Genomic DNA, 25934 nt, shown 5'->3' on the forward strand with positions numbered 1-25934 from the left:
ACTTGAATCAGTGTTCTTCTAATATGGTGCAGCACGCCTGGGATGTCTGGAGAATAGAACAGCGGCTCACAAGTCAGACCCTCCAATGTAAAAAATAAAATAAAAAAATATCCAAATACAGCAAACACACAATAAATAAAGGGAGCAATTTTTTTTTTTTTACTACATAATGAAAAATACCAGAGATTGCATAAACAGGTGTAGAGCACCTCTTTTATTTTTTAAATACTTCATCATTGGTTTAGCCTGAATACGGTAACATATCAGCACAGAACTACACAGCACAGAGGCGCTCTGCTGCCATACCGGTCACAGCTCGGCCGATATGCGACACGGACAGTCACTATGATACAGCCAGGCCAGCAAATTCCTGCATTTAAACTCCATTTAAAACTATTTCAGATATAAAAACCATGTGGATGCCTGGATTTTAGCCTTTTATTTCTACAAAAACATTTAACTACCCAACTAAAGCTATTTAAAAGAGGAAAAAAAAATTTGCTTACTTTATTCTTGGTAGATAGATACCTGGCCTTTAAAAACTAATGATTCCAAATGTTACACAGAAAGAAAAGGACCAGGGAAGGTATGATCTCATTCCATAGCCCTCTTTTGTCAGTTTCAAGCATTTCAGAGCTTTTTAAAAAACGAAATCAGACTTCAATTAGTGTGTCAATGCAGTCCCAGCTGCGTATGGCTTTAAATGGGGTTTTAAAAAAAAAGGTGAAAAGGCAGCCGCAAAGGAAAAGTGGATGCAAGGCGATTACATGTAGATTTCCCATCAGGCGCCATTAAACCATGCAGACAGGGCAAGGGGGTAACATGTTTAGGCACAAATTATTAACAACAATGTCCTGGTCACTCTTCAGCGAGCGTTATCACGAGGAAAAACAGTTCAGAGCAGAAACGTTTAAACTGGGGAGGGACACAAATGTGTGCTTTTCATTTTCATACGTGTTTGTTTCTGATACGACGAGGTTCCTGCTATTCTAACACCAGTACAGTTCTCTGAAGAGGTGAATGTCGCTGCAAGTGGTTCATTGGTATTTTTGCTCATCTGAGCGTCATTTTGCACAAACGGCAACAACCCCCCCCTTCCACCCCCACCACCAAAAAACCACAACAACAAAAAAAAAGGTTATGCGTTTGCGTAAAAGGTTTGAGGTTATGCTTCAGCAAGAAAGATTATCATGAAGAAACATGGAAACAAAAACACAAAACAGTCTTAATTTGATTAAATGAATGGTGGAACAGTAAAGTCAAGCCTCTTAAGCAAAGACTCCAAGCTTTTTCTCCAGATTGCTGTAGTGTGACATCACCTGTGAAGAAAACAAAGACAGAGTCATGGAATTACCTTGGTTCAGACCTTTGACTGTATCTGAGAACTGGACTGAGTGATACCCTCTCCCTGGCGTTCCAAACAGGAAGTTCCTGTTGGTTCCAAAAAAAACCAACATAGTCCCATAGACTTCTATTGAGAAATAAACAGCTATAACTCAGTCTATTTATCAGAGTACCGTAATTTCCGGACTACAAGCCGCTACTTTTTTTCTGCGCTTACAGCCCTGCGGCTTATTCAGTGACGCGGCTAATTTATGGATTTAATTAGCGGCCGCCATGTACGTACTTTCGAACTCAGTGAATAGTTTGAATTCTTTACCTAACACCAAGCACAAGACATTTATATTCTACACACCTCTAAGCAGCCAAACAGCATGGACTTGACTTCAGGTCTTAGACACTTCAGTCATGGTTCAACAAAATGAAACACGCATGCCCAGCCGCATCCCAGAATCCTTTGGGGCCATTAGACCCAACGCGCACGTGATCGCCGCTACAATATGATGAAGCATCAAGTTAAAAGCAATCGTTAAAAGCAGCGTAAAAAAGTCCACCGTCACCAACGGGTTTGGAAAAGCCGGTTTGCTGCGTGACGGAGAGAACAGCGCATGGAGTGAATTTACACTCCATTTACGGTTTCTAAGGAAACCGTAAAAGCGGAATTTTGCTTTGAAAAACTCACAGCCTCCGTGTGAGCTGGAGACATCTTCTCCTGCTGATTTAGCTGCGGGGCCGATGGCAGTCTGAAGGCTCCCACACGTAACAACGCATCCGCCCCTCATACACAAAACGTACAGTATTAAGTCCGATTGCTTTGCACAGAAACGATTTGCTCCGTTCACCGGCGCAATGGGGACGAAGCGCTCCTCCTTGAAGCAGCCCTGGCCAGAAGTGTCGGAGTAGATAGGAAGGGGAGACAAGGAGCGCGCGGGGCGGGAGCGGAGCGCAGAGGCTTCTGAATTCTGACGCACGCGCCGCACTGAGGCGCGCGTATCACGCTGAGGCGCACGCTTTTCAGTCGCCGCTGCTGTATTTTACCGGTGTGTTTTTTAACCAGCCCTGTTACTCCCATAACGCTGCTGCGACACAAGCGGAAGGAGAGCTGTACCCGTTCACCCCTCCATGCACTGCTGATACTTGCTCATTCTTAAACACGTACAACAGAATGGCGAGCCGGGCGTTGGCCCCGCCTTTAGCCCCTAAGACTCATGGGAAATGTGGAATCGCGGATGTAAATTTCCTCATCATAACTGAGGGATGTAATGTTGATTATATGGTTACTGTTTGTAATTTTATGTATGATACCTAGATTGTCAATAAGTAAAAAAAAAATGAAATAAAAACACCATAACTGAGGAACTTGTGAACAGAATAGAGGTCCATGCTGTTTGACAGATGTCGATACACTCAAATACATGAGCCAGAGGCAAAGCTGGAACCACCCACAATGTGCTAATGAATTGCACTCACACTGGGATTCTGGCCGTGATCTGTCAGGACGACAATATCGCCTAACACATGCGCGGCTTGTACTCTGCCGCGGCTTGTGTATGTATAAAACTAATTTAGCCATTCTGGCTCTGCTACCTTTTTTTAAAGTCCCACTCCGATAATCTTTTGATCTAATGGCGTTCTTCAAATTATCATTCTGTTTTTAGTCAAAAGACAAAACCAGGGTCGTTTCCTAAGCCATATTTTCTGTAGAGCAGCAGTAGCTCATTTGAAAGTCATCTCTGAGTTGTTGGCTAGACCGTAGCCACGGAGAAAACCCGTAACCGAGTTCTTTGTTTTGTGTTCTTCCACTAGCTTACAGCTCCTCACAACCCCAACCCAACATTACTGCTGCAGCAAAAATGGCGAGCACTGCTGGAGCTATCCAGCCATACAGTTTTGAGACAGATGCCAGCGTGGATGAGGAAAACAAAGACATACATGCATCTATTTGTCTGCAAGTGGATGTATCAGAACAGAGCGGAGCAGGGAGCGTGTGACCTACCATTGTAGCTTCTACATCACAGCTACAAGCTTTTTTAAACTGTCATTTTCTTCATTCATAATGATTTGAATATAGAAACACTCAGAAATGCAGAGCCCACATGGTCATAGTCCATGCTATGAAAAAATGGTGACCAGATTTACTTTAATTTGTCGGAGCCAGAAGAAAGCCATTTTCTATGGGTGACATCACACCTAGTCCAGTTCTTCTATGCAGTCAATGGTTCCGACATACCATAACATAATGCAAATCCCCCCCCAATATTAGACATATGAAGATGCAAAATGGGAATGAATTTCTAATTCTTGTGTTGGTTTTAAGCAGTCAGACTCTTTTATAATGTGATAGAAAAGCTTTTACCTCTCCAGACTTCCTGAAGGACTCTCAAAGCTGTGATTGCAGGTTCTTTAAAAAGTTTTGGTCTTAAACTTTGTGCCAGGCTATTTTCAGAGAAATGTCTTTAGTTTTATTTGCCAAGACTCTTCACAATAACCTACAGATGACTTCAGTATGACTATATCTGATCAAGACAGTGCTTGTAAAAGTGCTTTTCTGTTTTATTAAAAAAAAATGTTTGGATGTTTAAATTTCTGCTAAAGCAGGAATCTATGGCTTTTTCCCATCCTATGATGTTGACATTAAACAGAGGTGGAGTTTGACATTGCGTGTTTCAGTCATACACAATTCAATAATGAGTGTGACGTCTCAACCCATTGGTTTCAGATTGGGACAGACTTTAATCCTATGCAAGTGTTTCCTAACCCTGGTGATCGGGTAAAACTGTCCTGCATGTTTTCCATGTTTCACTGCGTGAGCAAACCGGACTCTGATCATCATCAAGCTCCACAGAGGATACAGGAAAATACAACTGAGAAAACAGGAACGTGTTCCCCGAGGACCAAAGTTTGGAAACAGCTCTACTCGGATCTGAAACAGGGAAAAACAAGATGTATTTTTGCCCAATATGACTGACATTTTTGCCTTTCATAAAATATTTTTTAACGCTTTAAGTTTTTAAAACAAAGAAACCTAATTTTAGAAATAGTGAGAAATCAATAAAAAGTAGAAAAGCCTTTCAAAGGAAGATCAGAAGAGCATCTGCCGTCTATTGAAATTAGATCAATATTAAATCAATAAAAGTCAATCCTGCAAGGTGCAGTGTAGATTCTGGAGAAGTTAAGAACTAAAAAATCTATTGAAACCGTTTTTTCGTGAACAAAACACAATATCGATTTGTGAAGATTGGTTTGCTATTGATGCCATTTCTTGTAGTTTTATAAAAGAAATTAGCATTTTTCTTAGTTTCAATGTAAACATCGTATTAATGCAAGCTCCACCCTTGTTCACGTCAAATCATTAGTACTGTGAAAACTATATTTACATTAAATCAATATTAGAATGAACTAAATCCCTATTGAACAATATCTGATCAGAAATGTAACTGAACTGTAACTTCATCCATTTGAATGGACTCAGAAATCTGTCAGTAACATTCAGCCAACCCCTGCTCTTATTTATTGGAACTTTGGTTTTTGGTTTTTATCAATCTAAAAATGCAAGGAAACTGTAAAGTACAAAGCAGACGACTTACGCAGCAGCCGGCCTGCAGGACGGCTTCATTCCAAACCGAGAAGCTCAACGTCAAAGACGAGCGTGGCGTTAGGAGGGATGATGCCTGGGTGGCCTTTGTTTCCATACGCAAAGTCTGATGAGCAGGTCAGCTTGGCTCTCTGACCAACGCTCATCTGGAAAAAAGACAGAAAAGGGCTAAGCACACGAGGTGCGACCAGAGTCTGCTTAAAGCTTTAAAACGTCTGCATGAATCTGCAGGACCTGCGTTCACCCGATTGGTTGGTTGGTAATGGAACCAATAAATGATACCCGTCCAGCACGCCGCCAACCACATCAGCAACAACTCAATTATGTCTGCATCTGAAACTATAGAGCTGCTAAGAGCAGACGGCTCCCCTATAAACACATCAGTAAATATACTATAATGGTTTTATGGTTCAAAGAGGATGAGCCTGAAAGAATGGCTATTTGGTGCAAATTATCCGTCTAAAAATATGGCAGATTTAAGACCAAACGTCTCATAAAAATTCCTTTTATCTTGTTTTCCTCAACAAAACGGATTTTTTTTAACGACAATCATGTGAAAGCTCACAGCTTTAGTGAAAAGCTGGAATTTCTGACAGCTAAATTGACAAGTTTGGCTTTTTACTGTTGGACTGAGTCCATTTTCCATCTGCAAATACTCTGCTGTGTTTTACTGACAAATGAAACTTCAAGATACCTACAACCCTCCACTTTGCTCTGGAACTGACTCCAACCCCCCCCTAAAAAAAAGTGATGCACACAAACCAAAACCTAAAACGTTGGGGGAGCCAAATTTCATCAAACCAATTTCATCAAAACTCCTCAGTTCTAGAAACCACCATGGTTCACCAACGCAGTTTCTGCATTGGTGAATCCCGGGGGTTTCTAGAACTGAGGAGTAGTAGTAGTAGTAGTACATCGGTTGGTTGTAGTAAAGACTACTGTTATACCATGGTCTGGTTGAATACTCGATTCTGATTGGCTGCTGGGTGTGCATTAAAACCTGATAACCGCACGGTGAAAAAAGAAGTTCCGGTCACCTAGCTTAAATGTTTTGTATCGCTGCGCCGGCTTCTTTAAAACAACCTTTTGCTTCATCATTTGGACAAAAGCAAGCGGTAAGAGGTGAACTTTCTCTCTGAACTGATGCTTTATTCAACCCATCGGGACGATCAGCATATATATATATCGCTGAATCTTGACTGCAGCGGTGGTGCTGCGCGACGCGGCCTATATGTTACGTAACATATAGTCCGCTTTTTGTGAGAAAAGCGATCCAAATTGAAAAAAAAAAACAAGAATTAACAACTAAAACCTGGTTAATATGTATTGCTTTTGTAAGTGACCATAGTATTAGCGGGTTAATGGCCTTTGAAGTGTGCGTTATTACTTTTTAACGCACTTCGCAGAAGCAACCGCCCGACTTTTTAACGGCGTGCGTAAGAAAGTAATAACGCACACTTCGTCGGCCATTAACCCTTACTTATGTAGGACCTTTCCTGAAAATATCATTTGTATCAGCAGAACAAGTAAAAGGCTGATATTTCATGAGAAGAGGGCCATTTGGACTTGTGCGACGGCGTGATAGCTCCAAACGTGGAGCTCCGGAGTTCGTTCTTAAGACATCCACCTGTCCAAATGGTTCATGTCTGCCCCGTAAAATAACCCACTGCATGGGTGGTGGACGTTTGGGAATGAGTGTGGTTGAGGAGTGAGGGCTCAATAGTGTTATCTATCAGAAACCAGCAGTCCTGCTCCTTCATTTTCTCTCCTCTACAGATGTGGTTTGAAACCCTGGACTTCAAGAGCAACAAACCTGCCCATCTGCAGATTATTGCTGCAGACTCACCTGGAACAGGTGTGTTCAGTCAATCGGAGCCTGATATCACCTGACCCAGCTGATCACCTTGCAAACATGCGTCCACCTCTTTAACAAAACATTTCAAAGCTGAACTTCTGTTTCTGCCGCCGAACTGTTGTGTTCAACAACATCCCGCAGCCCACCTGCACGACACCTTCCTCCCAGCCTCGGATCACTTCCTGTTTGCCAATCTTGAAGCGGAAAGGTTTGTCCCGGTCCCGAGAGGAGTCAAACTTCCGTCCATCTGTAAGGCAGCCTGAAGGAGAATGAGTCATTGTCAGGTGCAAAACGTCACGTCTGAGGGAGACACTTCAATAGTAATCACAGATTTGTCATCTTATTTTCTCATTAGGAATAGACGAACATTGTGAAATGCGGTTTACAAATCCCAGAGTAGAAAAAACTGCTGGAAGGCTTTCATTAAAAAAAAAAAACACACATAAGAGGAATGGTTGTTCTGCAAGTCAGTGGAACTGTTGCTTAAAGGCACTTGAAAAGTTTTCTAAGAAAGTCTGGCCTCTCTGAATTCTGCTTCAAATTAGAAATCCAAGAATTGTAGATAGAATCGGATGCCGTCTCAGTCCGCTGAGGAATTTGTGACAACGACCAACGGTAGCCGGGACAGGCAAGGGACCCCGAAATGGAGATGGCGAGTTAGGAAGATGGATAGATGCACGGACAAATAGCCACAAAGAATAATGGAAAAATACCCTTTTTGCAGCATTTAAGTAAACTGATGGAGGCAGTGGCTAGAAAAGCATTTTGATATGCATTTGTTTCACTTTTCTTTTGACACATTTAGATGAAGTAAAGGTCAGTGTCACACAGACAACATGAACACTCATTAGGCAAAACAACTTTTCCCTTTTATGCTATGTTTATGCAGTGTCTTACTAATGTTTAAATACTTTTTAAAGGATTGTTGTTGTTTTTAAGGATTTTATTATTCATTTTTAATTTATAATGTGTGTTTTTTAACAATGCTTTTTTATGGGGCGTGCCACTCTTTGCGTGATGAGTAAACAGACTGCTATTCAATTTCCCCTCGAGATCAATAAAGTCTTATTCAATCAATTATTCTTCTGAACCCAACTGAAAACAGCAAGTGCTATTCGACGTTCCCGAAACCCATCATGTCTTATTCCCTCACACTCCTCTAAGCAGAATTGTTTTTGAACTCAGACAGATGTTTACGCTTTCCAGCAGGAACAAACATTTAATAATTACAGTGAATTTCGGTCAGATTTAGTTTTGAATTATGACTGGAACCGCCCAGAACCATTCGGATCCGTGCAGCCGAGCTTGGATCATTACATTATGTAATGTAGTTTTAGGGAAACATGGGTACAGGAGAAGTTTGACAGTGATATTCTTGCTGCTTATTATGATCGCATGTCATAGTGAGCAGGTTTACCACAAACTGGGGTTTCTCCAGCTGCCTGTTTGTGAGGAATGTCAGGCTCTTCCCTCTGCATTTTATGTAGAAAGCTCCTCTGGGTGAAGCTTTTCGAGTCCACAGCGCCTCGGTGGCCTCTCATAAAGTGATTTTAGCACAGTCTGCCCACACAGCAAAGCGCCTGTGGAGGCCTGCACCACTCCTACAGAGCTAACAGCTTTACATAGAAGGTTTGCTGATGTTTTATGAAGACGTTTGATCCTCAGAAACCCCTTTTTTTTCCTTTTCATTGTTTCCTGCTTAAAGCTGTGCTTCAGGGCCGTTGTTTGGGACCGACAGGAAAGGAGTCTGCACAGGAAATCCTGCCGATGGCGTGATATTCTTTTTTAAAAAAAAGGATAAAAACATTGTGATATAATCTTGAAATAAACAGACTTGTCATTGTTTTTACCATCCAGGCCCACATTTCTGCTTTTTTTATTATTACTTTTTAGAGAAAAGTTTTTTTCCCCGAGCACAATAAGAAGACTGAATCCACCGACTGCACCCAACTTCCTGCACAACACACTTTTCTGCAGCTGCGTGACTCTTCAACATTTTGCAGATGATTGTCACCTTCAGTGATGTGCAAAATGTTGATTTTATCAAAGAAAAAAATAAACATTTAAAATTATGAAAACACATCCTGATGAACAAAGCTACATATTAAAGAGGTTTTTAACTTGACATAAATAAATGGCTCCTACTGCTCCCGACAAAACTCACAGGCTGCAGAGCAACAAGGGTTCCTGCAGGGGGAGCTGAAGAGCTTTACACCACTTCCTCTCCTTTTTTGAGGAGCACTTTTCACAGGAGGGACCGTTCTTGGGCTTTTTTAAATCAAAGGCGGTGCCAGCAACAACACTGACTCCCTGCCAGAGAGATTGAGTCAGTCTGTGTCGCGACAGCTCTCTTAATGTGGCCCTCTGGAGACCCCCGCACTGTTGAGTCATTCACTTCAGGGAACTGATATGTTCACACTCATTCAGCCGTGGCTTTTCCTCCACATGGCCCTCTGCCCCTGAACGGATGCCTGGTCTCTCAACAGTGACGAACATTTTTAACACAGAGCTGTGTCCTATTGTTTTACGTGTGCAGCACCTGCAGAGCAGGTAAAAGCATTTGGGTTCCAGTATGTTCAGGTTCAGCCGTTTGAACTCCGACCTACTTTCTAGTTTAAGCATGAAAGCCTGGGAGAGATTTGAGTTGGAATAACAGTTTTTGTTATGTACTTCAGGATTTTTGCTCTGAGTCACGGCAGCATTGTTGTTTGCATTGTTGACATAGAGGGCGTCTCACCTGTAGCCAACAGAAGCTGGAGCTTCAAGTCTGCAGAATAATGGAGGAATTCTTTGAGATTAGCGAGGAATGCCTTGTGGTAAAACAGCAATAAAGAGTAGACATAATGCAAAAATAATACGTTTTATAACTTTTTCAATTTTTTTATTTAAAATAAAAAACAGCAAAGGGAAAAAACTACTTTGACTTAATAAATTGCCTTGGAATATTTCACAGTTAGCATTGATTTGGCTTTTGTAGTATTGCTCTTTTATTTAGACACAGGGGTTCAATATTTGTTAGTGAGCCATTTAGACTTAATTTAGCAGTTTATTGAGTTAAAAACCGACTCAGATCATCTTTTGATCCATCTTAAAGGCGCTCCCGGTGGCCTTTTAATTATGTTTATGCTGTTTTTAGCCAAAATTATTAAACCTGTGTGGTTTTCTGCAGAGCAGCAGTAGTTCACTAGAAACTGCCCTCTGAGTTGTGAGGGCTGCTGAGAGCTTTCCGTTTACATGCTGTCCCGCTAGCTTACCGGCCCTCACACACCGGTGAGCCAGATGCCAGCTCAGATGAGGAAGAAAAAGACGTCTGTGGAGGCATCAGAATGAAGCAGAGCACGGAGCTTGTGGACCGCCCAGTGTTTACGTCACAAACACGCTTTTAACAACAGAATTATTTTCGTCATTCACAACAATTTGAACAAAGAAATACAATTTTCAGCAAAACTTTCTTCAAACATGACCTCCATCACCAGAAAAATGTCACAAGAACAGGTTAAAAACACTAAAAATACCATTTGAGTGGGAACACTGTTAACTATAGGCCATAATGACTCATTTAACTAATTTGACCTTTAAAAATAATTTGATCTTGCCAAGATTTTCTTTTTACTGCAATGATAGGCTGGAATTTTGTTCTTTTTAGGTTGTGTTAACGTCTTATTTGTTAGGGATCATCTCTGCCCTTTACTAAATGAAGAGCATGACCTCAGCTTGACCTCCTATTAGGGACTTGGATTCTGCTTTGCAGCCAACCGGCTCATTAGACAGGAATGTACCACAGGGACCATCAGGGCCACACATAGATAATGAACTAATACGAGTTCATCCTTATCCATGGGGAGGAACACAAAATAGATGGACAGTGAGGAACTGAGCTGAATCCTATAGTTTATAGACCAACTCTGATGAAAATCCTTTTTTTTTTGTTTTTAACATGTTCTTGTGGCGTTTTTCTGATGAGGGAGGACAAATATTAAGAGACTGAAGCTCAAAATTGCATTTCTAAGCATTCCTTTATTTAAATTGTTGTGAAGCAGGAGCAGCTGAAAAAATGCCATTTGAAGTGGGTGTTTGTGCCACAGACGACATGCTGGGCGGATCATAAGCTGCCTGCTCCACTCCATTCTGATGCATCCACTTTCAGACAAATAGATAAACGTGTGTCTTTGTTTTCCTCGTCTGAGCTGGCGTCTGGCTCCAAACTGTACGGCTGGATAGCCGCAATATTGCTCGCCATTTTTGTTGAACCAGTAGTGTGAGGTTGGGGGTGTGAGGGGCTGTAAGCTAGTGGGAGAACATGTAAACAAATAGGTGATGGGGAAGAGAGGGCGGAGTTACTCCACGCCGGAGGTCGCGCCCACAACTCAGAGGCGAATTTCTAATGAAACCTTGACGCTCTGCAGAAACTTTGTCCTAAAGAATGACAATGTTTTAAATGTTGGCATATTGATAATTAAAAGACCCCTGGAAACGCATTTAAAATAAATCAAAAGATGATCAGAGAGGGTCTTTTACTGAAGACGCCTTTAAAAAATGAATAAAGACGGGCTGAGCATCGAATAAGTAATAATTTCATCATCATTTAGCATTTGTAGCAGTTATGTTATAAACCCTAAGCAACCATAAGATAAATGCATTTTAGTTCATGCAATATTTGGAGGCCAACTAAGCAAATGTTGAGAAACAATGACAATTTTCAACGCCACTTTGCTAGCCAAGTTAGTAACTTTAGGTTTATCAAGCATTTGTTAGTTTAGAAACCAATCTTTCTATTAAGATATTTAGCTTGTCATGTTTTCTGTAACTAATTTAGCAGTTAGAACACGTAGAAACTAAAATAGCATAAAATAACTTTTAAGAAACTTTTTTTTTAATACAGATATAAAATCATTAGTTGCCTGGGCTACTGTTAATAACAATTAGCAGAAGTAAAGTAAAATAGTCCATCTGAATAAAAATATAACACAGGTGTTTCTTCTTTTGGTAATGTTCAGCAGTAAAGATCATTTTATCAGAGTTGTGTTCCAGCTGTGAGTTTTTTCTCAGTTTCTGGTGTTTTCCTTGATGAGGTCACTAAAGGCTACAGGTCAACGCTTTGAAAGCTGAGGAATCAAAGCTCAGGCTGTTACTCTATAAAGATCCTGAAGAGACCCCCCAAATCCTCCTCAGTCTGTGTGAGTGAGCGTCAGAGTGCTCCTTTTGAGGGCGGGGGTTGATGGACAGGTAGGACGGGCTACTCTGCATATTCTACATATGTCATATAGAACAGGTAAGCTAGTTGTTGTCACCTATTGTAGGTTTTAGTAAACAGCTTAAAAATCCAGGCAAACTTTTGTTTTTCTCTGTATTTAAGTGACATGATAGTTAGATCTGGTTTTGTTTCGCTTTCTCTCATTTCTTCAGCTTAATCCTAGTCCCTTCGTCTTCTCTTTTTGATTTATTCTTAAGGGGTGTAACGATTCGATTCGTATCATAATTTGTGGTTGACAATAAAACTCGTTATTGGTTCTTTAAGAGCGATCTGATTCATTGACCTAAATTGGATCCAGGACGTCTTTAACCAAAACTTTAACCAGAGTGACTCAGAGAGAAATACTGATCAGTGCAGGTGAAGTTTTCCACATTCCTCGGATTTCTTGAAAGATAATCAAGTGTAAATTCGATATGTGTCCAAACAAACAAGTATAAAATTATCAATGTCAAATCCATTCACAATTTATTTTTCTCAAGTTCAGCCCACTGTTGTTTTTTCCACAGGGAACATTATTAGTATATTATCATTTTTTTTCTGCCATCACTTGTGTGTCGTCTGCTGTGATAACATTTGGTCGTTTTTATAGTAAAACAAACTTAAAAGTTCTCAATCCAAGTGGTATTTTCCAATCAGTTTATTTCATCTTAGAATGGTATATAGATAGATTCCATTAACAATTTCAAATCTATTTATCAATTAAGTCAATTAAACGTTGCACCCCTATATATATATATTAGTAATAAAAGTCCTTTGAGACATTTGTATTTTGACTTATGCTCTTATTAATGTATAATTTTATGTTAAATGTCAATTAAGACATTATTATTATTTAATTATTATTATAAAATGTTGGATTCAAGGCACTTTAAAAAACATTTTTTCATCAGGGTTTTTAGCAGTCGGGTCATTTAGTCAGGAAGTCCATCAGCAGCAGAGGAAGATCAAATTCTCAGGCATTTCCGCAGGAAATCCATTCGTTCTTCTTGCCCGTTCGCCGGAGCTCGCGCTCCCGGTGTCAGAGCAGAGATGTCAAACGTGGAGGGATGTTTTTTTATGGCCGAGACGGACCTCGTGCTGTGAGGTGGGAACCCTCCTAAATATCAACTGTCCCTGGGGGAAATATTACAGGAATAACAAGGCGAGGGTGCCATTATTCCCGCAGACCAGACGGTTATAATCCGCTCAACTAAATGCCGCCGTGCCCCCTCCCCTCCCAGCTCACGCCCACCCCCACGAACCCAAAGAAACTAACAAAGACAGAAAATCAGACGGGATTTAAACCCCCGGCGGTCTGCTGTCTGTCTGTCTACGGAGCAGGAGCTCTTTTTTTTTTCTTCCGCCGTCTTCTGTCGTCCACTGATGTTCACGAGGCTTTAAAAGGAGAAGTCGGGGCTGACCGGAGCCGCGCGGCTGCTAAAAGGAGCGCGCGCGTCCCTAAATGTGCTCTAGGGGGGCGAAAAAGATGTGTTTCAAAATCACAGCCGAGAACATAAGGGGTAAAAATGTCTTCCGTGCATTAAATGGCTCCGACAACCCTATTTGCGGTTATATTGTGACCATTTTGGGCCATGTTTCGGGTCTTCCCCCTTCCCTAAACCGTTTTTGCTCTGAACGGTCTTCGGGGGACCCCCGCAGGAGAAACCCCATATCCAGGATAAGTTTAAAAAACTCACCAACATAATGCACCACACACGTCTGCCCTTTTTTGGGGAAAGTCCTTCCTGTGAAGAAACCATATAAAGAAGGATATTCAAATAAACAGGCGCGCCGCCGTTCGATTTGAGCGCACGCGCGGGTTTTACCGTCACCCGGAGTGATCGTCTCGATCTCCACTCCCATTTCTGCGGTTCTCCTTCTGGTGTCCCTACGCCCGGTGCTCTCCTCCCGCAGTTCGCCTGTCTGCCACCTCCCCCGATGGATGTTCTCAGCTGGATCTCTCCACTCGACAAGTCAATATCCGGAAAGGTACGGCACTTCCGGCTGATATCTTCAAAATAAAACGAGTGGCAAGCTGGGGAGTCACATCGCCCCCTGTTGGTGAGATAATTTCAGAATCAGAATTTCCTTTACTATTGTCTTCACAATGAAATTATGATACTCCCAGTGTGCGTAAAAGAACATATATGTTAGTATTAGACATGAAAAAATCCAATTTAAAAACAAAAAAGAATGTAAAGTCTACAAAAAGTAGCATATTCTTAGAGATTAATTTTTCAAAATATAAACTCAGGTGATTTTTTTAAACACCTGTTTTTAAACACTTATAAGATAGAACATCTTTTTAACACACTGAATTTATTGGTGTGGTTTTTGTTTGATAAAGAGTTGGGTCTTTTGGTTAACTTACACGTTCAAAGAGGATGTGTTCAAGATCATCTTTTATTATTGTATTTTTTTATTGATTATTGATAAGATTTCCCCAAGGGTTTAAAGTGCCACTTAAAAAGCAAAAGAATATTTTAAGGCACTTAAGGTCAAAATCAAAACAGTGTACCCCAGGGAATCAATTGGAGGTCAGTAAAGGCAACCAGAATTAAGAGGCATGGCATTATAAGGCAGAGTTTTGATTTTGGAACAAATTCAAGGATTTTAAGTGTGCCTTATCGTTTAAAAAATACTTTAAGGGGAGCTCTGAATTAATTTTTGTTTGTTAGATTTATGAATTAATGACTGAGGCGCACTATAAAAAATAAAATAAACCTAATTTTTACTGGCATTTCCTGCACTGAGATGATCTATGTGGCGCTGGGTGTCTTATTTCGAAAGAAAGTAGTGGTAACCTGTCAAAAGTTAGTCTTAATTTGAAAAAAATAAAATGAATTTTCTCAATTTTTTTTGTTGCCAAAAACTTTTCATTTATATTTATCCTAATAGCAACCATAACATAAATGCAAAGGCTTATTTTTTCTAAAGGTTGAATTAAGACCGTGCTTCCTACGGGGGGTTGTCGTCAGTGAGAAATCGACCCGAAAGGCTCTTTAACCGTTGAAAGTTGCAGTCCCCTGCACCAAATGGTTTAGTCTTCACACAAAGGAAAAAACAAAAAACACACAAGACCATAGTTTGTTATACATCAACCATAAAATGGATTTATTTAATCAGAGGTCCCAACATATTTCTGTGTTGCCCCGAGATGCATAGAAGATGTCAGTGTTTTCAAATTCTACGATAATAACCAGCGGTCACGTCCGTTCTGCCGTCCATCTGATAAGACTGGCTTTCCCCCTTACATCAGGCTGTATGAAAACGCTGCAATCTAACTGGGACAAATCTGTAAAAGAGAAAACTAGGAGAAAAAGGCAGTTTAAAAAAATAATTCCTTCTGCTTTTCCACAAAGGGAAGGGGGGTGATTCTGGAGGAGGAAAAGGAAAATAAGGCTACTGGTATCAGTTAGAGTGAGGAAAAGATTTTCATCTGTTTTGAACTGTCGTGTATGAGGAGAATTTAAAAAACCTAGGACCAAACTTTGAGCATCACTACAGGGTCAGATTGGGATTAACAGGAGAAGAACTTGGTCCAGGTTCAGTGAAGATCTCAACAGCTAGAGAGACTCTCAGAGAGCTGGACTGTGAAGGAGAAACCCTAAGCACAGATTTCCTCCTAAAACCACAGTTTAGCAGCATTTGCAGGCTCCTCTGGGATTCTGCCGCTGTGGTTGCACTGAACGCCTCAACGCTGGGCGCAGACAGGGATGAGGCGGGGACGCTCAACGTTACGTTTCATTTAAGAAAAACGAAAATCAGAAATGAAGCAGTCTGTGTGTAAGTTCATGTTTGGGTCCTAAGCAGGTCCACGCGGCCGCAGAGCAGGGTTGCTTGATTGACCGCCTCACTTTAGCCGCTGGACGATGACGGCATTGAGGAGGTTGGCCTGCTGCAGCGTTTGGCTCTCATCCGACAGCTCCTTGTTAGGAAAGGTGGTCATGAGGACAAACTCTCTGGCAGCCATGGTGGGCCGGGCCGCCGCCACAAACTGCCGGAGGTCTGACACCCTGAGGAAAAGAGAGAAGCACTTACAAGATGAACTCCTTTTTGTTCATTAAAATGAAAACATTCTACCAACATTCACGTCACCAACAACCACATTTCTTGTTCAAACAAAGAAAAACTGAACCAAAACAAACAGATTATGAATCTTCTTTTACATTGACATTTTGACTCTTCCTACTTCAACCAAAAACTATAAAAAAAGTCTTAGAATACGAAGCAGTTGGACCATCAGCAGGACTTTAGGTGAAGGGCACACCTGTGGGTGTGGTTGAACTTCTGGACCAGCTTCCCGCCGTCAGCCAGACGGATCTGGATGTTGGTTGTGGGCTGGGAGGGGTCGAGGTTTACAGAGGCGCTGGCTTGAGCCTCGATGGCAGCCTGGTCCTGCTGGGACAAGGTCGGAACTGTGACCAGTTCTGGAGTGGCGCTGGAAGGAGGAGCAAAAAAAAAAAAAAAAAAACCAGGGTCACCGAAAAGATACCAGTTTTCTACTTCCTGACTAGAAGAAGAAAAAACACACACACACACACACAATTGTAGTATAAAAGGTCAAACTGCACCTTCCCAGCTTTTGCCCTTCACCCTCAAAGGCTTTAAAGGCCACTTTGGGCTTGAAGTAATCTTCGTCTCGGTGGTCTTCCATATCCAGGTTGACCTGGCCCCCCCGAGCACGCTGCCTGAGCTCCAGAGGGATCTCCCTGAAGAGCGTGAGCGGCAGGTTAACAGCTGGACCAATCACCATCATCAGAGCAACATCCACATTTCCACCGTTCTCACCCTCTTCTGATGGCTTCCAGGAAGCTTGCGTTTCCAGGGTCACTGTAGTTCCTGAGCTCGCCGTCGTCCAGACTAAAGCCGCTCTTCCACAGCTTCAGAACCACGTGGACCTGAGTCGTACACATATACCATGCATGTCTACAGGAGTTTGCTCCTCTGCAGAAAAGCCGTGTTCCCTAGAAACAGCTCTGCACTCACGTCGTGTTGACTGCTGGAGGCGCGACGCTCTCCGGCCACATAGGCGGACTCCTCCTCAGGAGCTGCTCCCAGCCTATAACCTCCACCAATAAAGGCCTGTGAGGAGACGCAGTCAAACACCATTAGAGAAAAAAAAAAGACCCCAAATGAACTCATTTACAAAATTCGCAGACTTTTTTTTTTCTTTTTCGGATACTTTATTTATCCCTCAATGGGGAAATTCTTCTCCACCTTTGCCCTGCTCGTTTCTGGTCCTTTCCCGCTGCGGTCCAAAGGCACGGCTCCATGTTCTTTGGCTCCTTTGAACAGATCCTCCACCACCTCATTGGAGCTCTTCTTCTTAGGAGGTCCCACGATCTGCTGTCCGCTGCGCTCTGATCCGCCCGCAAAAAACCTGGAATAAAATACAAGGCAGGTTCCTCCGTCATTTAAAAACCATAAAGCTGAAATTACAGAGAGGAAGGGCGAAGGGAACCTAAAGATCCAAACAGACCGAGGAAACAAAACCCATGTATGGTTGAAGCTCAGCTTTAACAGGACTTGTATTAAGACACCAGAACCTGTTTACATGCACACAGAAAATCTGATCATTTGTTGTCTGAACTTTAAAGTAGACAACATCATGTTTCTATGGAATACCAGCAGGTATCTGACCTCGTTTTCTTTTCAATAACCTGTTTTAGCAGTTTTCCTGCATGTTCACTGGCTTATTTTGTTCTTGTACACATCAGCATCAGCCTAGAAAATCAGATAAGAGGCATTTACATCAGAACAAAAGAGCAAAGGCAGGTGTAATGTGGTTTTTGTTTTTATGGAGCATAAGTAAAGAACAATAGCTCCATGTTTTTCCAGCTCTCACACGATAAGAAGAGACTAGAAATTTTACAATCTCACTCAATAAAAATTGTGTTATTTTAATGGAGCGAGGCAGTGAAGCTTGGGCCGACTGCTACAGGTTTTACCCAACGGCCTTTTCACCTATTCTTGATTCACAACCATTTGAATAAGAAGGAATAAACAGAAATGCAATATTAAGCTTAATGTCTTTCTATATGTCCTCCATCATGGGAAAATGACACAAGAACATGTTAAAAACTCCACGGTTTCATTGAAGTGGGTCTTTAAAGCAACAGAATCAGCAGAAACACTGAATTATCAAACATCTTAAAATGTAAGTTCCCTTCAAGTCAAGTTTGACAAGGAAATGCAAAAATAAAATGCATGTAAACTAATTAAAAAGCACCAAAAAGAAAAAAAACTGCATAAAAAGCTGATCATTCTGTGCGTTCAGCTCCGCCACGCTGCAGTGAACTGCCAGCAGAATCTGTTGATGCAGCACAAAAGCCAGCAGCTCCCTCGCAATGACTAGAGAGCAAAAATAGTTTGGTGCATTCAGGAGTCAGAAGGTGTGCAGCTCTGTCAGCAGCTGAGCCACAGCAGCACAACCACGTCACACACGGACACAACTCTAGCGGAACCAGCAACTACCACCTGTCCTTTCAGGAAACTCACCGCTGGCCTTCCTCCTCGTCACTCTCATCCTCTGCCTCGTGCATCAGGTCTCTGAAGGAAGTCACTCTGGGCTGACTGCTGTGGACCAAAGTTTCAGTTATCATCATATCAATTTAAAGTTTTGTGTCATTTCTGATTTGATTGTTTGAAATAAACAATTTCCAATCCAATGAAATCATAAAAACAACAACTAAGGGAAAAAAAAGTCTTATTTTGAAATATTCAAAATTATTAGGTGGCTTTTCGTCCTGAATTCACTGTAAACATATCAACTCGTAAACTTTCAGTTCCTGATTTCAAAAAACAAGATGTTGCATTGTATATCACTTCATTCACAGAAAACAGAATTTTTACTCATTCATCTACGGTACATGTTTTGTCTGTGTAAATGCAGCTCTAGTCAAACAGTATTTACAAAAACCACACCCACATCATAACCTTGATAACAGGAATTTTGGGTACAGGTACAGCCATTGACTGTATGTCAGAACTGGACTGAGTAACCTTGCCACCCTCGCATTCCAAACAGGAAGTACCCGCTGGGTCCAAGAAGCCAAAGAATTCCCATATGCTTCTACTTAGAAATAAACAAGTATTACTCAGTCCTTCTATTTGTCTCTACTACATTTCTCTTAGCATCTTCTTGCTTATCATAACTTTTTCTTTCCCTTTTCTTCTGTAGTGAAAGTTATTTGAACTGACCAATCAGATTTCTCCATGAAAGTTTGTGGTTTCATGCCCAACTTTAGATTGGCAGACTCTCCCAAGTCCGCTTTCAAGAAGTAGGGGTGTGGTCTTCCAACAAGCTCACTTCTGATTGGCACGAGTGGTTGCCATAAAAATATCTACTCAGACCAACTGCTTACTGACCATCTCTGGGTCAAACATGGCGGTGTCCGCATTCTGAAAATATGACGGCTGAATTTACTTCTGCTCATGGCGACCAGAAATAAGCAATTTTCTAAGGGTGACGTCACACTCACTCACTCAGTCCCGTTCTCTGATTCAGCCAATGGTTACAGATGAAGAGCAGAACACTAAAATCCCTTTGAGGCACGTTCACACTGTTTGGTCCACAGTGGAATCAGTCTAAGATTAGTCTTGTTTGTCTGGCTAGTATGAAGGAACACATGATGGTGTAGTTCACTTCAGTGTGAATGGAGATGAACTTTCTTCAGACTAAGAGTTGAAGTGAATCAGACAACATAAATGAAGAAGGATCAGTATTCTAGGAGATGAAAAATATATAGTAGCGTGAAACATGAAAAGGTTTCAGTTTTCTAATTGATGCCTAATGTGATTGTCTGGGGATCAGCAGGGTTTTCTTTTTCAAACCCCCCATACATCTTCGTCAGAAACTACATAGGGTGATACCACTTTCAAATAGGTGACTGTTGGAATTGTTTGATGTATGAATGTCGAATCAAAATGAATCAAGTGAAAGTGAAATTGATCCCCATTTAAACTGTTTAAGGGAATGCCCTAATGTGGCAAAAACAATCTTTTAGTTCCACCTAAGGATTTGGTTTTTCTGTGCAGCAGCATCTGGACTCTTAAGTTTAACCTTTCTTCCAATTTCAAAATCTTAAAGCATGTTTATTTTTGCTCTATCAACAACTAATCCTAGTTTAAAGCCACTGCTTTTCCAAGCCACCGCTTCCTTCTGAAGCAGTTTAATATGCCACAAAAAATAAAATAGCTTTGCATACATATAACACAATAACTTATTTTTAATATTAAAGTCAGCCACAATCCATCCTAACACTAAATATAAAGCCATTTTCCATCATCTTTGCCACAACAAGCGTTGTACCACGGTAGCCAGAATTTGTTTCCCCTCGGTCGTGGTGCTCATTTTCCTTCTTGAAAAGCAGAAAGAGGAGGTGGATGTTCACCATGTGTTTTATGCTAAGGCTGTTGTAATGTTTGCTATGGTGTTTCCAGTTTTTTTCAAGTTTTCAGCGTTCAACAACAGTCAGTGACGAAAAGAGTAACAATTAATTTCTAACGGAAAATTAATAACTATATGTTTAGTAGCTACATGATGGTTTACAGAGCAGAATACTGGAGATCTGAGAGAGTCCCCTCTTGTACACGGGGATGCAAATTCTGCCAGGGATGGCTACTTTGACTGACACCTGACAGTGGATTTGAAATCATTCCGTCTTGAGGCGGCATCCATAATCTAAATTTACCTCTTTGGTATTGATAAATTATTCACTATCCCCCCGGTTGGAGAGCCTACCTGGGCCCTGCGGACCTGGAAACCGAGGATCCTCCCTCTGGTTGGGGAAGAGTTACTATGTCGTCGTCGGCGCCATCTTCAAAGAAGCTGGCAAGAGCAAGCTGGAGAACGATAAAGATCCATCAATACAGCAGACGACACGAGTTTATTATTTACTGGTTCTTTGACAGCTGAGCAGAAGAATCCAACCAGCTCTATCAACCAGTTACAGTTTTAAGCTCTATGTTACCTAAAAATTCTAAATAAATGTGTTTTTCCCTAAATCATTTTTCAAAACTAACGCACAAGAGGCAACCGAAATAATACGCCACCTAATCTCTGCACGAGCACTGAAGCTAAACTCGACATAACGGTTCGCCGGGTTTGACGCAGAACCGGCCGAACTTCACCGACAAGCCATTTATGATAAGGAGAAAAAAAAGGTTTTTCCAAATTCAGCCAGAGGATCTGAACTCCGACCGCGGCGGCTCCACTGGTGCCGTCAGAAATCGCCGTTCATTGTCAAAGAGTGACTTGCATTAATTACCGGTACCACAGGCTAACGCTAGCCGGTACGGCACATGAGCGCCGTTTTCTCCGGACAGACGGTTGGTCAGCCCGCCGCCGCTGTGTTACAAAACACGGACAAGATGTACCTGTAGGTTCCAGCCCGCGGACTCCAGGAAGAAGCGGGCTCTCTCCTCGTCCACATCTGTAACAGCCACGAACTCTCTGATAGACTCCTCTTGACTCGCCATTTTGATTTGGCTCCTTCGGTGACCTGTCCGTGTCTTCCCAAGGAAACAAGTAACAGGTATTGGTTCCTACCCAGGATTAAAAAAAGGAACGCACACGTTTCCCTTTCTTTAAAAAAAGAATCAGGCAAACTATTAAATTATGACTCATGAAAAATTAGTTGATCCCGACATACGTTAATAATATTCATACCATTTGCGTTTTCTTTTCAATTTTTGATTTGGCAGCTGTTTATTTTAAACACACGGGGGCGGTGCAAGCACGTTTTATGAAATGATTTAAAAAAATAAAGAAATCAATAGGGGAAAAAGGGGGATGTTTTCGTGACGTTTACCCATCCAAGGAATTTTTGAGGCTTCGTTTTGGGTTTGAAGAGAATGACTGCAGTTTTTGTTTAAATGACATTGAGACTGTGGGTCATTTATTCTTTAACTGTGGAGTAATAAAAACATTATGGGAAGAGTTCTGCTGTGGTAGACTTCCAAAATTGCAAAGCCTGTTCATTTAGACGCAAAACATATTTTATTCGGGGTGGCATCATCTAATTGACCAGAAAATATTGTTCTTAATTCCCTGATATTGCAAGAAAAGTTTTATATTCATAAAAATAAATATTTGAAGACCAAACCACTTTTTATTACATTTCTTGAAGAGCTCTGTTTTTATTTCCAATCACTTCGTTATATGAAAAAGAAGAATGGCTTGAAATTACTTAGTTTTGTTCAGACATACAAACTTAATTAGTACCCCTAACCAGTATTAAACTATTTAGATGGATCTATGTTCTATTTAATTTAATTTAATTTAATTTTTTTTGTGTGTGTTATGTTCATTCGTTTTTTCTATTTTTTTTATGTTTATATGTTATGTTCGGCAATGGTGATTGTTATTCGAGGTAATGTTGATTATTTAGTTACTGTTCGTTATTTTATGTATGATAACTCAATTGTCAATAAAGTTTTGAAAAAAAAGGGGGGATGTTTTTCTGCGCATTTTCACAAAGCAGTTTTCTATTACCATCTTAGTAATAACATTATTTATTTTGTTTATACTCAAAACACACCTTGGTGCTTTTATTCTTATGATTATGTTTGATTTCATTTTTGTCTCATTATGAAAAAAATGGCAAGAGATACTAAGCTCAAACAAATAAATAAAATAAAACCAAAAATCCAACAACAGTGAAAATAAAAACTTAAAGCTCAAACACTAGAATTTTGAAATTGTACTCTTTTTGTATTATACTTGGGCCTACATTTTTGTCTAATTAATCTATTAATTTTTGTAATTATTTTATATTATTATTATACAGTAAGGAACATTTTGAAATAAACTGTACATCATTTATTCTGAAAAAATAAAGCAAAAAAAACTAAACATATACAAAAATAAAAGTAACATGTTAATCCATATAAAGCTGAAAGGTTTTTCCTGCCTTTTTGTTTGTGCTGGAAAAATAGTATGTAAATGATGTCTTATTCAGGCAATTCATTCATATAAATTTGTAGTTGTATTGCTAAATTTAGTTTTATGAATATAATATTTTGTTACTAAAATCAGAAGATTTATCATCTAGAATTGTGAATATAGCTTCTTATATTATTTACTTTTCCTGTATCTGTGTGAGAAAGCAACAGCCCCCAAAACAAGACGAAAGTCATTAAAACAGGTGAACACAACAGCAAGATGCTACACACTTTTTCTGAACACACTCTTCACAGCTGCATGTGCGTCAGCCACAACTTTGAAGTCAGTTTCAACATGAATACGTTTTCCATTTGGAATCCCGAATGGAAAATGTATGAGACTCGATGAAACATGAAACTGTTTATGTTTCCTGTGAAACATTCCCACACATTTTTACAGTTACAAAATTGTTGTGAGGTGACTGAGAGACAGTTTCAGGTGTCAAATCAATCAGTCAAATGAAAAGAAAAGAAAGTGAAACAAATTCATTTAATAAACGCTGTTTACTAAGTTTGACAGACAAGATTTTTCTGTAACCGTTTTCTGAGATACAGAAAAGAAAATTCTTTCTTTGTTATTGAAGTTTGTAGCTTTCGTTTGTTTAAAGAGTTTGCAAAAAAATAGACATCAGACTAAACCTCTGAGGTGCTAAAGCAGAAATAGTTTAATTCATCCATATGCATTACAACTTCAGAAATAGGGAGTCAAAAGAAATGTTATTATTTTAAAGTTACTGGAGAATATAAAAAACACTTGGGTTGTTTCTTCAACACCCTTCTTGGGTTATTCCTGTTGGAATGTTTTTTAGGTTACTTTTTGGAGCAATACTAATTTTCTGGGCGTGGTTTACCTGTGCAACCCCTGGCGACCCCTGAAGGCATGTGCCAAATGGGGAACAAAAATAGTGATTTCATTTTAACCCATTTTTTTCCTGACTTAATATAACCCAGAAAAAAATTCCCTTATCCTCAGAGTTGGGTTAAAAGCGACTCAACTTGGGTTATTTTTAACTATGGCAATCTGAGTACATGACAATAACATCCTTCATCTTTTGTTTTTTCTGGACCTGGTGGAAGCACAAGGCTAACACTAGCTTCTCCTGCAGCCTCCACACTTTTCACATTCCCATATTCCCTGCTATAAGCCTTTCAGTGGAGTTCAGCTGAGGCCATTCCTGACAGTGCCAGGATTTCTTCTGCAGCACTTTTCCACTGATGCCCAAACCTTGTGTTCCAAACAGGAACAATTTCTTCCTGGCTCTCCCAAAACTTGATGAATCATCTCATCAGAGTGAATGGGAGCAAAGCAGCTTGAAAAAAGCCAGTCCTAAAAGGTTGCAGTTTGTGCCGTGGCTCCACAGAATCTAAAACTGCTGTTTTAAAACGTATTAGAAGTGAAGTTTCTTGTTCCTTAGCACTGGTTGAGATGTAAACTTTGGACTTTTGTTACTGTTTAAGTAAAATTGAATAATATATTTTGCTACTGGCACTATTACCCGATGTTTTTTTATTTTATTGTGTTTATTTATTTTCTGTCAGTCCGGTGCATTGATTGTAGATGTACAGATAATGGTCTGTTGGCAAACATTGGTGGCGCCTTCTGTCTGCTTCCTCCAGGGGGCGCAGCTAGTGTTTTTGGTTTTTCAGCCTTCAGTGAAGTCTTCCTCTATCTGCATCTCTAAAACTCTTGGTCCTTTAAGAGAAGTTATTACCAGTTGTCACAACATTTTATAAATATAAATTTTTGATGTAGAGTGAAAAGTAGTGCTTCAAGTTTCTACTATTATGGATTCAATTTTCTTGATTTTTACCAATCAAAATCAGGTCAAATTAGGCTGTGGTGCAGAGGTAGAGTGGCTGATCTCTAGTTGAAGGTTGCATGTTTGAAGGTTGATTCCTGCCAAGTGTCCTTGGGCAAGACACCAAATTCCACATAACTCCTGATGTTAGACCCTTGTACTTTGTCACCAAAAGTGAGTGAATGCGTGTCTATATGGGTGAATTGGACTTGTGACTTGAGTGTTAATGTAGGTAGAAAATCATTTTAGAAACACATGCTTTTTACTATTTTTGACATTTTAAAAACCCGCTGTGATGAAATTTTGGGTGTTTTTAACCTGTTCTTGTGGCATTTTTCTAATGCTTGAGGACACATACTAAGAAAATTAAGCTAAAATTTGCATTTCGAAGTATTTCTTTACTTGAAAAATGCAATTCGAAAAACAGCATGAAAGGCCACAAGCTCCCAATGAACTCCTAACGCTCTGCAGAAATTATGTTCTAGGAAATGACACATTTAAAAAAATTCTTTTCAAATTTAGGCTAAAAATCATTAATAAAAGATTGTTGGGAAGATTTTAAAAATAGATCAAAAGATGATCAGATTGGAATTTTAACTACCTAGGAGTATTTGACTTTCTGAATGTTTAACACAACTGCCACTCACTCAAAAGTGGTAACATTTTGTGTCAAACAAACAAATAAATAGACTTGAAACTGTTGCTCTGAAGATTTTGCAACGCTTTGTCAGGATGAACTACAACAAAAAAATCTCACCAAAAAAAAAAGAAGAAAAAATCCACACATAATGCTCACATGAAAATACTGGAAAAAAAAATCCACTGTCGAACAACACATTGGCGTCATTCCCCTTCAGTTAAAATTTGTGCAATAAGCCTTTTTTAAAAGTAAAAACTTACGTTGGAAATGGGACATGAATAGTCCATAATATAATCCACAAGTTGCTCAAACATGGTCCAATCAACGCTGAACTTTATAGGTTAAAAGTCTGTCAAGTCACAATCTGATGGGTCAATGGAAAGCCACAATGACACACGATTGTTGTGCTGCTGTTTAACAAGGTTAATCGTCAGAAGATCTGCTGCTGTCCAGAGATACACTGATTGTTTCCCCAGATTTTGTGGGAGACAGGGTGTGTGGAGGGGTGGGGGGGGGGGGGGGGT

General features: G+C 40.3%; 2 protein-coding genes across 3 annotated transcripts; both read right to left on the reverse strand.

Moving 5' to 3' along the window:
- Nucleotides 1-186: 186 nt before the first annotated feature.
- LOC101156407 (peptidyl-prolyl cis-trans isomerase FKBP1A) lies at nt 187-14022 on the reverse strand. Its single transcript, XM_004070311.3, has 5 exons — nt 13851-14022; nt 13722-13769; nt 6938-7050; nt 4929-5082; nt 187-1319 (listed from the first exon to the last, which is right to left on the reverse strand). Exons 1-4 carry the CDS (start codon nt 13885-13887, stop codon nt 4954-4956), a joined length of 327 nt encoding a protein of 108 aa, XP_004070359.1. The 5' UTR covers nt 13888-14022; the 3' UTR covers nt 187-1319; nt 4929-4953.
- Nucleotides 14023-15110: 1088 nt separating this feature from the next.
- Nucleotides 15111-21554, reverse strand: nsfl1c (NSFL1 cofactor). 2 transcript variants are annotated; one of them, XM_023956407.1, is made up of 9 exons: nt 21406-21554; nt 20771-20871; nt 18526-18600; nt 17245-17407; nt 17014-17109; nt 16816-16925; nt 16599-16736; nt 16295-16465; nt 15111-16040 (listed from the first exon to the last, which is right to left on the reverse strand). In XM_023956407.1, exons 1-9 carry the CDS (start codon nt 21505-21507, stop codon nt 15878-15880), a joined length of 1119 nt encoding a protein of 372 aa, XP_023812175.1. In that variant the 5' UTR covers nt 21508-21554; the 3' UTR covers nt 15111-15877. The 2 variants fall into 2 exon arrangements, with proteins under 2 accessions (XP_023812175.1, XP_023812174.1); XM_023956406.1 differs by having other exon boundaries at nt 18526-18603; nt 21406-21553.
- Between the last annotated feature and the right edge of the window lie 4380 nt (nt 21555-25934).

This window comes from Oryzias latipes, chromosome 7, assembly GCF_002234675.1.
Source record: "Oryzias latipes chromosome 7, ASM223467v1".
Taxonomy (NCBI): domain Eukaryota; kingdom Metazoa; phylum Chordata; class Actinopteri; order Beloniformes; family Adrianichthyidae; genus Oryzias; species Oryzias latipes.